Source organism: Brassica napus, chromosome C2 (genome assembly GCF_020379485.1).
Source record: "Brassica napus cultivar Da-Ae chromosome C2, Da-Ae, whole genome shotgun sequence".
Taxonomy (NCBI): domain Eukaryota; kingdom Viridiplantae; phylum Streptophyta; class Magnoliopsida; order Brassicales; family Brassicaceae; genus Brassica; species Brassica napus.
The window spans coordinates 49,048,099-49,065,443 of record NC_063445.1 but is presented as its reverse complement, the minus strand read 5'-3'; the positions used below and the strand labels follow the sequence as shown (position 1 = coordinate 49,065,443).

Sequence of the window (17,345 nt, the reverse complement as noted above, 5' to 3'; positions counted from 1 at the left end):
CCTCAGGTAACAGGAAAGTCTTTCTAGGCGACCAAATTACCAAGTATACATTTTTCTTTCTTCTGCGTTAGAGTTAAGAGGCAGAAGTAATGGCCATATTTTCAAATTTGTAGAATTTTGATAAATAGTAATGATAAGAGTTTTTGTTTGCCGTGACGATGGAACTTCTTTTGTCTGAACCAATGACATGAAAGTGCGTTCAAAAACACAAATAATCAAAAATACCAGGTTGGGTTCATCTTGATTTCCAAATTGTTAATGGTTACGTTACATTTTAGTTTTTTATTGTATAGTTGCTTCACTCTAACTTCTTCAAATAAATTATTTGTTATGAAGTGGTATGTAACTTAAGTAAAAATATGCTATAGAAGTATGTTATTTTATTAATTTATAAAATACTAATTTAAAACAATATTTTAAAATAGCATGAGAAAATTTACTAACAAATAATTTTGTTATCAAACAAAATTCAACAAAATCTATAATAAATTACAAAACATAACCAATAAGACACTAAAAATTAAATAATATTTCCATCCAGATAGAATTATAATCAGAAACAAATATATAATAAAACATCATTTCATGTTAAATTAGAAAATTAATTATCATTTATGATATTATTAAAATATTTCTATAGTATTTTAAAATAGACAATTAATTATTTTATCAAATTTTATTATATTTTAACTGATTTAGCTTGAAGTTAGACCAATTTATTTTTATGAATAATTAATAAGTGTAATTGGTCTTTTTAACTTGAAACTAAATAAATATAGTAGTACGTATTTAAAATTTATATTTTCTTTTATTATGTCAAAGTGAAATAAAATAATATGAAATATATATATTAGTACATTCTCTAAATTATTTTTGTTCATTTTGAATTCTTTGAAAAATAGAGAATAATGAAGATTTTGTTACTTAATTTAAACCGAATATGTTATTAAATGTTACAATATTATCTCAAAATTCTGTTCATTATTTATTTGTTTATAATATTGTTTTTAATGTATAATTTCTGAAAATACTTCATAAAATTAATATAAATAGGTTTTATTATAACTTCCCAGCTGGCATACCCTAGTAAAAGATAAAAGAAAGAGAATTCTCTCACAACTATTATATTGAAAGCTCAAAACTATTGTTATAATAATCTGGAGTGTGACCTTACAGCCCTTGATTATATATAATTGAGTTTGTGAATCATGAACAATGTTTCTCTTGCAAAAACCAAATGACACAAGCAATGATCTCTGATCTATAAAAGAAACATATGTATCTGATCTATAAAACACACATATGTATACATATATATATGTATCATTTTGTTCAGAGCATCCATCCAGGGAAAAATCCATTAATAACATTCTGTGATGTTGTTGCTGAGTTGCTTGCATTTGTCACACCAGGATTGTAATGACTGTTTGATAAAAAAAGAAACACAAATTTTAGGATATAACTTGCTGATCATAGAATAAAATCAATTCAATGGACCGTTACTATTTTTTTCTATGCTGCATACCTCATCTGCAATGCTAAATTGCCGTGTAAAGGCCTGAAGAAACCATTTTCTTGACTCGGAGGGTTTGCTTGATAAGAGCTCATGCCTTGTTGATGTTGTTGTTGTTGTTGCTGTTGGTGATATTGCTGTTGTTGTTGGTGGGAATGTTCTCCACCAGAAGCAGCTCCCCACATCGATTGAGTAAGGGCTGCATCACTTTCCTCCAACTGAGGTAGCAAGGGAGTGAGAGAGAACCATGTTATAAGAGATCTCAAAGTGATTCAAATTTCTTGCGCTAGAAGATTTTATGGCACTACCTTTCTCCTAAGATCTCTGTTGGTCTCCAATAACATTTCCTCCTGTAAATTGATGAATATGAGAGTGTGTTGTATTGAAATGATAAGACACTGTGACTCTTTATGTACCTTTGCTTTGAGGTCTGATAGTTGATCAAGCATCGCCCCGGCCTGGAAATAAAACAAAGCCAATGTTTGGTAGTGTTGTAAATTCTCTAAGGATCAAAGAATCGAATATAAAATTGTCGATTTGTTGAGATTTTATATACCTTTCTTGACCTTATCTGCTTTAGTGATGCATCTACTTGGTGTTCTAGCTGCTCAAGCTCATTCACTCCCATCCCAGCTATCTCCTCACCTAGCAAATGCCTAGAGAGAGAAAAATTCCACAAGACTTATGTGATTGGAGTAGGCATCTAATTTTCAACATGTGTGATGATTCAAGCTATGTACCTTTGTGAATGTTGAAGGCTTTCAACTTTTGATTTGAGCATCAAGTAGTCTTGGTACTTCTCCTGCGATTTAAAAGAAAATTAACTAACGGACAATTTTACAAGTTTGAGTTCAGTCTTTTGATAATTCACATATATATATATATATATATATATATATATATATAGAGAGAGAGAGAGAGAGAGAGAGAGAGAGAATATGTACCTGCAAGTCTTTAGCTGATTGATTTGGATCCATAGTTGCATAACTGTGTTTTCTATACTTCTCAACCGTCTTGGTCATACCACTAATTCATACAAATTATTACTGATTTTTTTTACATATATTGATAAATCAAACTTTGAATTCATTTTGAGTAATATCTTGAAAGGGTAAAACAACAAACCTTTAAAGCATTGTAAAACGTCCATGTTTAAAAACCAAGAACATCCAGATCGGTATCAATCTCAGTATTAGTTTGCAAGTGGAAAAGTTTTAAAATTGTTTCAGAAAAAAATATTTGTTAAGCGCAAAAGAAACTTATGAAACTGATTATCATCAGAGTTGTCTCTTTACCTTTAATATAATTATTACAAGTACTTAAGAGATACTAACTTAAAGAAGTAGTCAAAGTATTGTTGTGTTTCTTTACAGCTTTGTATATCCAGAGGTCAATCCTTTGTCTCTTTGGAAATTTGGATCAACCCCTTCAAGATCCAATCTCATATATAAAACCTTTCATTATATATATAGTAGTAGCTTCTATAAACAAATCTCATCTACTTTTCTATTCAAACTCTAGCTTTAATCATCATCTCAGACCATCTAAGAACCTGATAGTATGATCATCTTTTTGGTAATTTAATCTCACTTAAGAAGCCAGATTTGTACATAAAACCAAGAAGTCATAAAAGAAATTAAACCCCAATCATCAGTTCTAACAAAATCAAGATAGACTCAAGCTTTCATATCCTTAAGAATCAAAACCCTAAATATCTGAAAAAAAGGATTAAAGATTCTATTACCTAGGACTGCTGCAAAACTCGTAGAGCTTGCCACGGTTAGAGAAAATGAGAAGAGCAATCTCAGCATCACAAAGCACAGAAAGCTCATAAGCTTTCTTAAGCAGACCATTCCTTCTCTTTGCAAAAGTTACTTGCCTGTTGATCTTGTTCTCTATCCTCTTCAACTCCACTTTTCCTCTTCCCATCCTTGCAACTCTTTCTCTCTCGCCAAGAAACGCACAAGTGATGAACTAAAGAAGGTTTATCTATACACACACATAGATAGAGTGCATATATAAGTGAAATGTTTAGTGTAGATCTAGTCTCTTAAGGATTCTGGTTTTAAATATAGGGCATGAATTGGTTTCCTCTCTTGTCCGGTGACTGGTGGGTGGTGGAGGAGGAGGTGATGGTAGTGGTTGTTGTGGTGGTGGGCCCACCTTGTTCAGGTTCTTCTTTTGTTGGAATGTTTTAAGAGAATAATGTTGTGTTGATTTTTTTTGTAGATGCTAAGCCATTCTTGGCCAAATAAAAGCTTACACAACTTATATCAACCCTCATAAACTTTCCTTTTAAAAAAGAACGAAAAATATCATATATTCTACATAAACATATATCGTGTATATGTCATTATTTTATTCTTACTTCGTTATCAGGGAATACATTTTTAGTTTTATTTCTTTCCTACATCCTTTTTTGGCAGAAAATAAAATTGATTCCTAGTACTTTTCCAAGGAGAGTTAAGATATCTCTCTCTCTCTCTCTTTCTAGTCCAACCAAAATGCTCCAACTTTTCTCTTTCAGCCTCCTCCATTCGATTTTAAGATAGATAAATTTCTGCCATATATAGATTACTGTCATCAGATCTAGTCCCTAGTTTTTATTATGCTCAAAAAATAAATAATTGAAAGATTCTATATATAACCTACAAAGTATGCCTTTAATAGAGCACATTCACAAGTCCAAGTCCTATCTATTAGTTCTTTATGGTCTTGTTACTTGCATATTGTTCATCAAAAGAAAGAAAGAAGTAAATTAACGTTTTTTCAGGCATTGACACGTTTAGTTTATGAAAATAAATCTTTAGTGTAATATATTTATGTGTTTGTGAATAAAACTAAGAGGTTGATAGGCTTTGAAGTTTCTTTCCGCTTGGCCTCTATTGGCTACAGGTTCTTTAGCATCTGCATCAATGAATTCTCTTTTAGGGTTCATAAGAATTTTTTATATTTTTTTAGTAGGACCATGAATAGTGATGAACTTCTATCTATTGTGTTCCTACATTGGTGAACCTGAAGAAGAGGTTCATAGGAATAAAATAATATTTTTTTTTAAGTTTTCAATATATTGACAATACATGAATAAAATATAATAATTTTTAAAATATTTTAAAAGTTTTTATTCAATACATTAAGAATATTCATGAACATACAAAGATTATTCATCTACATTTTCAACTAAATCAGCTTTCAAACGATCATGTTTCTTTGAATCTCGAACTTCATTGCGAATGCCTAACATATTACCGATATTAAAACTTGTTCTCCTTTTCACCTTAGAACTTCTGCTTGACTCTCCTGACTCGAACTCAGATGTATCAATTTGAGTGTATCCGTCTCGTTCGTTCTCTACTATCATATTGTGCAATATGACACAAGTTCTCATAATCTTTCCTATCTTTTCCTTGTCCCATAGTAGAGCTGAGTTTTTAACTATCAAAAACCTTGATTGCAATACTCCAAAAGCCCGTTCGACATCTTTTCTGGTGGATTCTTGACGTTCAGCAAATAGCTCTGCTTTAGGACCTTGAGGAAGTGAGATGGATTGGATAAATGTTGACCAATTTGGATAAATTCCGTCAGTAAGGTAGTAGGCCATACGATAAGTGTGGTTGTTGACCTTGAACTTAACTTTAGGTGCTCGACCTTGTAAAATGTCATCAAAAACTGGTGACCGATCAAGAACATTGATATCGTTGAGGGTACCTGGTAATCCGAAAAATGTGTGTCATATCCAAAGATCTTGTGATACCACAGCTTTCCTGAACCATGTATGTACTGACCTTTCCAAGCCGTTGGGCAGTTTTTCCACTCCCAATGCATACAATCGATGCTGCCTATCATCCATGGAAACCCGCGTACCTCTACAATATCGAGTAATCGTTGAAGATCATCCTCATTAGGTCTTCTTAGATGCCCATCTCCAAATAATTGTATTATCCCATTAGTGAAATTTTCCAAACATAAACGTGATGTACTTTCACCAAGTCGGAGATATTCGTCATATGTATCTCCCGATTGACCATATGCTAGCATACGTATAGCTGCCGTACACTTTTAAAGTGCAGATAGCCCGTACCTTCCGTGAGCATTTCTTCTTTGCTGAAAGTATGGAACTTCACTACTTAGGCGATCGACAATGCGAAGGAACAATGGCTTGTTCATTCGAAAACGCCGCCTAAACATTTCCGGTGGGTATGTAGGATTTTCTTTGAAATAGTCGTTCAATAGTTGATTGTGTCCTCGTTCCCGATTTCTTTCGATATAAGCTCGCCTCTTCGGATTGTTGGCTTGACCATTAACTATTGAGTCGATAAAATTATCAACTACTTGGTCGGCCATTTCTTCTAAAGCTTCATCTACTTCATCAGTTGATGAGGAAGACATTGTTGAAGCAATTTATTTCTCTTTTCCTTCCTACAAAAGGCAAAAGGGGGTTTGTAAATCATATTTAATCCTATTATTATTTTCTTTATTTCTTTTAATTTTTCATTATATTTTTTTTTATTAGGGCTAGATATTTGTCATTAAATTTTTTTTTCTTGTCTATATGGTATGTATTGTTGTCTTTTATCATTTTTTGAATTTAAAACTTGAAAATATTATTTTTAAATTCCATAACTTAATTTCATTAAAACTTATAAAAACATTACTATCTTACAACAACATTATTTTTTTTCCTTTAAAACTTAAAAAAAACATTACTATCTTACAACAACATTATTTTTTTCCTTTAAAACTTATAAAACTTATGGATATGTAAAAAACAGTGAAGAAAAGTTTTGAACTAACCTCTATGGATTGGTTGATGACAAGGAGAAGTGATCGTAATGTTGACAAGAATCAAAGCTAGTGTGGAGAAGATAATGATTGTATGAAAATGTGATGATAGTGAGAAGAATCGTGGTGATGGTTGAGAAGTGTATGAAAGTGTATGAAAGTGTGGTGATGGTTGTATGAAAGTGTATGAAAGTGTGGTGATGGTTGAGAAGAATCCAAGCTAGTGTGGAGTGATCATAGTTTTGTGAGAAGAATCAAACAACATTTTATATATAGAGGAGTGAAAGAGAAATTGCACAAACAGAAGTGAGAGACATAGTTTATATATAGAGACATATTTTACATTTCCGTGAATCAAGTTGATCAGGTACATACACCCGTGAGTACAAAACAGAACCCGTGGGTACAAACACCCGTGAGTAGAAAACAGAACCTATGGGTACATACACCCATTAAAGCCGATGAAGTTAAAAGAAGTGTAGAAAGATAAAAAATTCTACACTCTCCTGTGAATCAAACTGGCATTACCTACTACTACAAGCATCCACCTCCTGCAACCGTGACCTGATACCTAAAGAAACCGAGATAAAGAACAAGCAACCCGTGACCTGCAAAGCAAAACAGATTCAAACTTATTCAATAAACTTAAAGCAAAACATATTCAACAGATATCAAATGCCATCGAGTTCATATAAACCATTAACCTACTCAAAAATTCAAAAAAAAAATTAAAGCCACTGACCACATCAAAGCATTTCAGAAATGAGTTTATTTTTTAGAGACACTTCTTGATCAGAAAGTGTATCTTCAATTTTTGCTAGCAAACGATCAAGGATTTTCTGTTTGTATATGTTATTTTTGACAGCTAATATGCTCTCTATCTGATCAAAAGCTGCTTCATTTGCGTGCTTCTTGCGTTTGGCTGCTTTGCTAGCCTTAACACCAGGAGGCCTAACATCTTCCTCGGCAGGCACCTCCTCCGCAGGTTTCTTCCTTTTCTCCTTTGCACCATCTTTCGACAATGAGTGTGATATCCATTTTTGATCAAACCTAAGCTCCCTCCAACAATGTTCAAGACTGAACTTGACATGATAGTCATTAAAGAAGATGTCATGGGCAGCCTTCATGACATCATTCTCATTTTGGCCACTCGCTTGCTCCTTCAAAGCGGCTTCATGGCTTCCCACAAACTTGCACACCTGCTCATTCACCCTTCCCCACCTCTGCTTACATTGACTCCACTCCCTAGGAACGGAGCCAATGAGCAGAGGGCTAGCATTGACATACTCCTCTATTCGCTTCCAAAACTTAGTTGCCTTCTGCTCATTACTCACGATTGGATCCTTGCTGGTGTTCAACCAAGCACTGATCAGCACAACCTCTTCTTTGGTTGTCCATTTTTGCTTTGACTCAGGTTTAGGAACCTCAGAACACCCTAAGTCTATTGTTTGACTGCTCTGGGAAGCTAGTAGGTTAACCAACCCGAGAGAGTTAAGGGAAAAATGATCCATTTTGATTTTCGATAAATGGGTTTAAAATTTGGTTTGTGTTTTCAGATGTGGATTGCCTATGATTTTAAACTAGTTTTAGCTTTGAAAGGACAAAAAATTAAACATACTCTAACTACCAAACATTGATTAAAGTTAATTAGACAACAACTACTACACATAGAGCATTCAATAAACATCAAATCAGTTTTTAAAACTCAACCATTCATTACGCAACCAACCAAAACACAACTACACGGATTTGAAACTCAACCATTCATTAACATTCATTACGCAACTACCTAGTTCATTTCAAGTTCAACTCTACCTAGCACTCGAACTAATTAAGCTTCAGTGTTACCTTTTGTTTTCAGTCGAAGCAGAGCTTCTCCAAGTCTGCGACTTGCACAGAGAGGTCATAAACATGTCCAGTGAGGTTATCAACCTCCTGATTGAGGGCTTTAACCTCCGCATGGGCATGGAAAAAACAATCACACTGTGTTAGTCAGTTAATAAAAAATGAAGGAAAATATTACAAATTTAAAACAAAATTTTGGAAGTCACTTTACCTCCAGTCTCTCAATCTGATTATTGACCTCCGGCACCCGCTTGATCACCAGCTCAACCTCCTCCACACGCTTAGTGAGGCGTTCGATATGCTCCTGTACACCAATCACCCAAGGCTGACGATAATGAAACCCATCAGCCTTGTTAACGACAAAAACATATATGAGAATCTCGTTTAAAAACAAAAATAAATGGAAAGAATTTAATTGAGAAGAAGCCCTTATCTCGTACTTTTTGCAGGTGAAGAACCGCTTCCCAGGAAGGGTGTCGTAGTCGTCCTTCCCCCGAACCTTGTCAATGATTCTCCCACCACAGGGACACCTTATCGGAATCCTCTATTCTGAATCAACCACGTATCCTTGCATATTGATGAGCTCCTTGTGCCTCTTTGTCTCTCTTCTCTCTTCTGCGGGATCCATCTGTACCAGAAAAAGCAAAGATTAGAACACAATCAACGGTTAATCGAAACTAAAAACTCGATTTCGAACCCTAACTAGAAACCCCCAAATTGATTTCAAATCCCCGATAAACGAACCCTAAATGGAACCCGCATGATGATTTCAAACCATAAATCAAAACCCCCGTATCGATTTCGAACCTTACATCGAAACCCCCAAATCGATTTTCATTAACCGAGAACGCTTTCGAGCCCAAATCGATTCAAACAAACCATCAAAGTAGTCGATACTGACCTGAGATCGTCTAGGAGAGAGTCCGACGTCGATTAGATCGAGAAAATCTCCAGCTGTCGCGTCGCACGAAAAATCGCTTCCGAGAGAAAGAAACCCTAGCTTTCGAAAATAGAAGAGAAAATGATTCCTCTCACACGAAACCCTATTTTTCTCGCATTCGACACGATAACGCGTAGCCACTACCTGTTCGATGCGTGGCTTGAACCCGTATCATACGGGTTCATTCGGAAGAACCGGATCACCGATTTAAACCCATTTAATCTTTTCTTTCTAATTTCCGGGCCTATAAATCCAAGTCCATGAACCTCTTTAAAACCGCTGATGCAGATGCTATTAGTATGACAGCTACTTCACGATCGTTACAAACAAAGTTTGTCGAGTTTAAATGGTTAACACTTAAATCTGATATAGTACTATCAGCATAAGTAAAGAAGAATAAGATATAGTACGACAGTATTTAGTATATTACTGTTAACATTGAACTTTAATATTTGTCTCTCTCTTTTGTTATTTAGAAGGGTTTTACGTACCATGAAGACATTTAGCTGATTATATATTTTATATATATTAGATAGTGGAAAATATCATGTTTCTTTTTTATTCAGAGACGAAGTCTTTTACGTTGGAAGTTAGAAAGAATCTTAAAAATATTATATAAGAGCTATGAGTCAATTCACTTATCAAAAATCTATATTATTAAAAGAGAATTGCTCATTTGAAAATGTTCTTACTTCATTAATTAAATTCTTTTTTTTTGCTTGTCTTTTTCAGTTTCATTTATGAAATATCATAAAACGAATAAAACTGCATAATTTATTTATTACTTGTCTTTTCAGTTACATTAATGAAATATGTTTAAATGAATTTAAACTTTCTATTTTATTGTTTGTCTTTTTTAGTTACCTTAATGAAATATCATTAAATAAATTTGGACATAATGTCATTTAATCAACAAAAAAAAACTCATGAGTTATCCTTACGTGCATAATTTTAATAATGGAGATTTTTAAAAACGTGCATCATTAAAATGTTGCAGCACTAATATATAACATGCATCAATAAAACTAGAATTTGACTCACACAATTGTACGGATATTATTTTCAGTTGATTAAATTTAAAAATAATTATTTATTCAAAAAATATTTAAGAATGGCTATGTTTTTAAAAATTATATGGTATTATTTGCTCATAACTCATTTGTCATTTGATAAATTGTTAAAAATAAAATTTTAGCATAATATAACTCAGTTGTCATTTGCTAAATTTATGGTTTTTATTTATATTTTTTATTATTTAATTATAATATTTTCATTTTATATTTGAAAGATAAATGAATTTTCTTTCAAACAATATTTTTGTAAATGTATTTTTTTAAATAATCAATTAAAATTGTTATTATCATTGAATATCATTATTTTTGACATAATTTGAGTTTTCGTTTACATCAAACTTATCATATTTTAGGATAATTTTAATTTAAAAAGTAATTTTCATATTTTTCAAACAAATTTTAAAAATATTTTTTAAATATTTTGTTATAATTGTTAAAAAAATATTGAGTTGCATTTCAAATAAAAAGGTAAAGATATTAAAAATATTCTAATTAAAATATGTAAAATTTAATATAGTTTTAAGGAAATGGTCAAAATAAAAAAAATTACACATAAAATAATCATGATTTTTGTTAACTGGGCGGATCATTATTTATATGATATCGCACACGAAAAAAAAAATTTATGTTTTTAAAATTATCTAATTAACTATATACTCATTTTTTTTATATTTTTATATGATATCACATATTCGTAAAAAATAGATAGTTTAAGATGCAAAAAAAAATATTTACTGAATGAATATAATATGAACGAATATTACAAATACATCATTTAATAAAATAAATAATTAAAAACTGAAAATTCATATACGCGCTGGCGCGTAGGTTAAGGTCTAGTTTCTTTTTATATAATACATCTATAAGAATAATGTAATCTAAGATGAGAGGAGTTTCTTTTGTTGGTTTGTTCCCTTCTTAAAAGAGGTCGACTTATTTGATTATGCCCAATCAAAGTTAATCGATTTAAGAAAAAAAAGAAGAAGTTAATCGATTTACACAAAATACAGTAGAATCGAAGATAAACTGTTGGTTATGAGCATTTGCCATGTGTTTCACCTACGGCTCTGAAGTGCCCACTTCAGAAACCTGTCTTCAGCACTTTGTTGCTATAGGAAAATCGGCGAAGTTACCTAGAACACTGAAGTGACCACTTCAAAAAGGCTGCATTTTAAACTTTGATGCTCTAGGAAAGATGTTATGTTTGGGCCTCAATGTTTTCGAAACCCATTAGAGCTAGGGTTTTAGGGACACATGATACCACTATATATATATCTCGCGCCTCCTATAAACCAAAAAAATGAAGAAAAAAAAAGCCAGAAACCAAGAAAAGAGAAGACAAAAAGAACTCCACAAGATCTAGAGACAGTGGCAAGCAAAAAGCTCAAAGGCAGTCAAAAGGGATCTGCAGCTGAGCAAAGAGCAAGAAGGAGACAAGAGAGAAGTAGTTAGAGAGTGAGAAGCTACCAAAGACAAGAGAAGAAACAAAGTTCGAGTCTTTGTTGTTCTTAGAGTGTTTTGGTATTGTACTCTCCTTTTGTAACCTCCTTTGTCATTCTCAAGTAAGTGAGAAGTGACTGGAACTTGTAAGCTTTGCTTGTTAGTGGAAGTTGTGGGAGAGAGATCTCACCCCAGAGGTACCGCAAGGGAACTGGGTGAAAAATCTTGTGTCTTTAAGTTTCTGTTGTTCATCCCAAAGATCCAAAGCTTTAACACTCAAAGGGGAGGGAAGTTAGGTGTATGGGTAAACCTAACAAGTAGTATCAAAACTAACAAGTGATAGCTGTTTGGTTGATAGAAGGTCAAGTCAGAATTTCCCTAACAAGTGGTATCAGAGCTCAAGGTTCAGAGAAAGAGTGTTAGTAGATGCTCCTTGAAGATTCAATGTTGAATACAAGGATTAAAGTGGATAGGTTTGATGGAACAGGGGATTTCTCCTTATGGAAGGTTCGTATGCTAGCTCACTTTGGTGTTCTAGGTTTGGAAGGGATTCTCACAGATGAGAAACTGTTGAAGGATCCACCTAGTGAAAGGGAATAGTTGGAAGCTGCTATGAAGGATCCATAGAAGGGGTTAACAGGGGTCTCAGATGCTGGTCCAAGCATAGATCCAGTAAAGCTCGAGAAATCAGAAAAGGCTAGAGATCTGATTGTCTTGAATGTGGGGAATCAAGTGCTAAGGAAGATCAAGCACTGTGAAACAGCAGCAGCCATGTGGTCAACATTGGACAGGTTGTACATGGAGACTTCATTACCAAATCGCATATATCTACAGCTGAAGTTCTATACTTTCAAGATGAATGACGCAAAGAGTATAGATGAGAATGTTGATGACTTTCTCAAGCTGGTAGCGGATCTGAACAATCTGGGTGCAGATGTTTCAGATGCAGTCCAAGTTATTCTGATGTTAAGCTCATTGCCCCAAAGGTATGACCAGCTAAAGGAAACTCTAAAGTATGGAAGGGACAGTCTCAGCTTGAATGAAGTTACATGAGCTGCAAGGTCCAAGGAGAGAGAGTTAACTGAAAGTGGAAGCCAGTCTAGACCAAGTGCTAAAGGTCTCTATATTGATTCAAGAGGAAGCAACCAACATGGAAGAGAAAGGTCTAAGAGCATAGGAAAGTATTTGTCTAAGCCACAGCCTGATAAGAACAACAAAGGTTGTTTTATCTGTGGAGATGAAGGGCACTGGAAAAGAGATTGCCCGGAGAGGAGAGATAAAGGCTCTGCAAATACTGCAACTGGATATAGAGAACCAATGATTTTAAGTGTTAGCACTCATGACACAAAGAAAGGGTGGATTATGGACTCTGGTTGTTCATACCACAACACACCAGACAAGGAAGTCTTGTTTGACTTCAAGGAGCTTGATGGTGGTAAAGTGTTAATGGCTAACAACACATATGGTTACATCAAGGGGATATGAAAGGTTCGGATTGAGAATCCGGATGGTTCAGAAGTGATACTCAAGGATGTTAAATACATGCCAGAGGTGAGTAGAAATCTGATTTCTTATGGGATGTTGGAGAAGTCAGGTTGCAAGTACAGAGGAAAAGGCTTCAAGGTTCAGTTTTACAAAGCTGGAAGGAATGTGATATCAGGAGAGTATCACGAAGGGCTCTACTACCTTCAAGGCAAGGTCACTAAGGCTGAAGTGAAAGTGCCAAGAGAAGAGAAGGTGAGTATAGAAGCAAGGAAGTCCAGGAAAGGAGCAGAGAAATCAGTTAAGGGAGCTGAAAATAAGAAGTCAAGGAATGCGACTTTCAGCAAGGATCTGATTCAAGGACCAACTCCTTATGGCTATAAATGGCAGGGGTCATTAGCTCAAGGTGGAGGCTCTTTTATGACAGGAATGTCAGGAAAGAATAAGTCTAAGGTGAGCAGAGAGGAATCAGGAGCAGAACCGAAAGTAGCTCAAGTGGACAAATAGAAGACCAAGAAACAGTCTTCAAGAAGGAGGAATCAAAAGCTTCATGGATTCAAGAAGGATTCTGAGTGTTGCATTAGTAGTATCTCAGGCTCAGAGAATGCAACATGCTTAGATGAGATTGAAGAAACCGCAAGATTTATGTTCGAAGTGAGTGAAGCAGAATGTGAGTCTCTCATAAAAGCAGGAAAGTCTACCCAAGATCAAAAGCATGCTAGGAGTAATCAATGAGGCTTCTTGGATAATAAGATACCGACTCAGGAGTTGCAGCAAGGCTGCATACTTCTCAACGCTCACTAAAAGGGGAAACATCCCCATGTAACTATGATGGCTTATGGTAGAGTTAATTTGTCTAAAGCCTGGAGATGGAAGGTTAAGTTGCAGTGTGGAAAGTTACATGGTCGAGTTTTTGGAACTGTGTAAGTAGAGTCACAGGTTCCAGGTGGAGCAGTTGAGGGAAAGCTTCAGAAGAAGTTGAAGCAAGTGGTTCGACTCAGGTGGAGTAACTGAGAAAGGAGGAGACGAAGATGATCCCATCTCAGGAAACAGAGGACCCCCAAGAAGCGGGGCAAGTACCTACAAGGCATGGTAGGTTAGATGTAGGTTGGAAGCGCAAGGGAGCACAAACACAAGTGACCAAACACTCAAGGTGGAGATTGTTGGTTATGAGCATTTGGTATGTGTTTCACCTACGGCTCTGAAGTACCCACTTCAGAAACCTGTCTTCAGCACTTTGTTGCTATAGGGAAATCGGCGAAGTTACCTAGAGCACTGAAGTGACCACTTCAGAAAGGTTGCATCTTGCACTTTGATGCTCTAGGAAAGATGTTATGTTTGGGCCTTAATGTTTTCGAAGCCCATTAGAGCTAGGGTTTTGGTGACACAAGATACCACTATATATATATATATCTTGTGCCTTCTCTAAACCAAAAAGATGAAGAAAAAAAAAGCGAGAAACCAAGAAAAGAGAAGACAAAAGGAACTCCACGAGATCTAGAGACAGAGGCAAGCAAAAGGCTCAAAGGCAGTCAAAAGGGATCTGCAGCTGAGCAAAGAGCAAGAAGGAGACAAGAGAGAAGTAGTTAGAGAGTGAGAAGCTGCCAAAGACAAGAGAAGAAACGAAGTTCGAGTCTTTGTGTTCTTATAGTGTTTTGGTATTGTACTCTCCTTCTGTAACCTCCTTTGTCATTCTCAAAGAAGTGAGAAGTGACTGGAACTTGTAAGCTTTGCTTGTTAGTGGAAGTTGTGGGAGAGAGATCCCACTCCAGAAGTACCGCAAGGGAACTGGGTGAAAAATCTTGTGTCTTTAAGTTTTTGTTGTTCATCACAAAGATCCAAAACTTTAACACTCAAAAGACAAAGAAGTTTGGTGTATGGATAAACCTAACAAATAGTATCGAAACTAGCAAGTGATATATGTTTGGTTGATAGAAGTTTAAGTCAGAATTTCCCTAACATAAACCAATATTAGCTTTTATATGCTCAATAAATCACATACTCATTTGTATATGTAACACGACTCATAGATGCTTGAAACAAGAATATAACAACATTTATTCTGATTTATCTTCGCAAGACAAAGTAAAACAAAAGAGAATTTCTTATCAACAGCTAAGCTCTCAAATCCTTAGATTTTTTTTAACTTTCTCGTAGGATGCTTCTTGTCAGGTTAACATAAATGAATTTCGCTTAAAGAAAAAGGTCCTGTGATTATTTGCCATACTAATTTTTTTCTCATTCCTTCTATCATGGCAGCTTATATTATACATTCATGATGATGAAGATTGTTAATTTACTCATGTGATATGTCTCAGACAACTTTTTAACTTTGCTTGCTGACTCATATTTCACTTGGTACCTTAGTTATTTTGTTCAACCTATACATCAATAAAAACTTAATGTTGTCCTTTTTTGTCAGCTTAATGATATCTATTTATTGTATCGCTATCTTCTTGATAGAAACGATGTATATGCATACTGTATCTTACATGTCATCATGTGTATTAGATCTTTATCTTCTGCGTACTCGTTATCCTCCACCATTCTTTTATGGTTCCAAGTGGTCACCTCACAGCATGTAATACATAGATATATGCTTTAGTTAATATCTATAAAGTATAAATACCATAAGATATTGCAATATGATATTCCATCTTTTGATATGGGATCATCTAGGTAGATAATTCGGAGCCAAACATTTGAGAAATTATCTCTGATAAAATAGTTGTTCTAACAGTACCTTTAATCTCCATAAATTATATATGCTACCGGATAATTAATATTTCTGCATAGGTATATATTATAAGTCTGGTTACGAATTAGTTAGTAACTCTTCTTACATTATTAACAACCAGTTAATAAAAGCAAATAAAATAATATATAGTTTCGGACGAACATATCATTATGATTATTAAAAATACGATTCTTAATATTTATGTATATTACCGGTCGTACGATTCTCGCTTTTTTCTTTTCTTATACTAGAACTTTTACAGTTCACTCTTCTTTTGGGAAGATAAAAAGATTACCCCTTGGATCTATCATTATAAGCTTTAGTATTTGTGTTGTAGACCAATATATCATATACCGTAGGTCCATGTAATATACTTTATCTTAGTAATGCAGGAGATCGATGTGATATTACTAACACTGCACCATGTAACAATAATTATAATATGATATCTGATGCTTGCAGATTCTTCTGTATCTTTAGACTAACAAACTGGAACTAGATTAGACCCGATGAGGGGCTAAAACCCTAGTTACACTCCATTTGGACCATAGGCATTTTATGTTCTTTGAGATATGTTTTTAAGAACAATTATTTTTCCTGCACCAGTAGTTGGAATCTCGTTCAAATTATAGTTCTCTTTTTTAACTCTGAAACTTGCATTAAGATAATCAAAAGACCAAAGAAACATAGGGTTACAAAAGAAAACAGAACATCCCGACTAAATAAAAAAATAGAAAAATGCTTTTTCCTTCTACCAGCGCTCGTATAGTAAATTATTTGTCAAAAATCTGTTAAAGTTGGTTAACCTGTAACATGACCTAATAATGAGATCACATAGCAAACAAATAAACTATATCTTGTCATCGAAAAAAAGCTTAACTTGACAAAAAAAAGTCCACGGTGATTTTTTGAAGAAGGTTAAACCCTATTTAATGTTTTCGTTAAGAACATAAATTCTGGAATGGGTTATTGATGATGTGATTCTTATATTTGTTATCCTAAGTAGACTGAGACTTCTATTAGTCAAACACGAATTCGGTCGGTTTGAGTGAAGATGGAACACTCTATAAGTATCATATTCAGTGAATAAAGTCCTGTTAGTGTTTTTTAGTATCACGTATAATGGTAGTCCCTAATGATTTCATAACATTGTATGATTTGTAAGAACTTGCAAAAAATCAGTCATTCACTTTTAATGAAGTGGAAGTAACGATAGTAACCGATAACACGATGATCCTATTTAGTCTGCGAATGCCTAAGATCAAAGTCTTCTTGTGATCGTTGAGAACACCTATGTGATAGCCGATTGCGAGGATTTAAGAGATGTTGTAAAACAAAGTTCTAAATTTTTATAAATCAATAATCAAAGTTGTGTCTCTCACAAACCTAAGAGATCACATTATATATCTAATAGAATTTCCTAAAACCGATAGGATAAAGAAAACCAAAACATACTTAGAAAAGGAATGGAAAGTTTTAACTAAAAAGGAAATAAGAAAACCAAAACCTTAGGGAAGTACGATGTATGCTACA

General features: G+C 34.2%; 2 protein-coding genes across 2 annotated transcripts; both read right to left on the bottom strand.

The window, feature by feature from the left end:
• Window positions 1-1,108: 1,108 nt before the first annotated feature.
• Window positions 1,109-3,784, bottom strand: LOC106357773 (agamous-like MADS-box protein AGL3). The gene is made up of 8 exons (XM_013797469.3): window positions 3,258-3,784; window positions 2,458-2,539; window positions 2,254-2,315; window positions 2,070-2,169; window positions 1,930-1,971; window positions 1,822-1,863; window positions 1,526-1,731; window positions 1,109-1,423 (listed from the first exon to the last, which is right to left on the bottom strand). Exons 1-8 carry the CDS (start codon window positions 3,440-3,442, stop codon window positions 1,333-1,335), a joined length of 810 nt encoding a protein of 269 aa, XP_013652923.1. The 5' UTR covers window positions 3,443-3,784; the 3' UTR covers window positions 1,109-1,332.
• A 3,045-nt stretch (window positions 3,785-6,829) lies between these two features.
• Window positions 6,830-7,806, bottom strand: LOC106355042 (glutathione S-transferase T3-like). Its single transcript, XM_013795061.2, has 2 exons — window positions 7,122-7,806; window positions 6,830-6,903 (listed from the first exon to the last, which is right to left on the bottom strand). Exons 1-2 carry the CDS (start codon window positions 7,804-7,806, stop codon window positions 6,830-6,832), a joined length of 759 nt encoding a protein of 252 aa, XP_013650515.2.
• Between the last annotated feature and the right edge of the window lie 9,539 nt (window positions 7,807-17,345).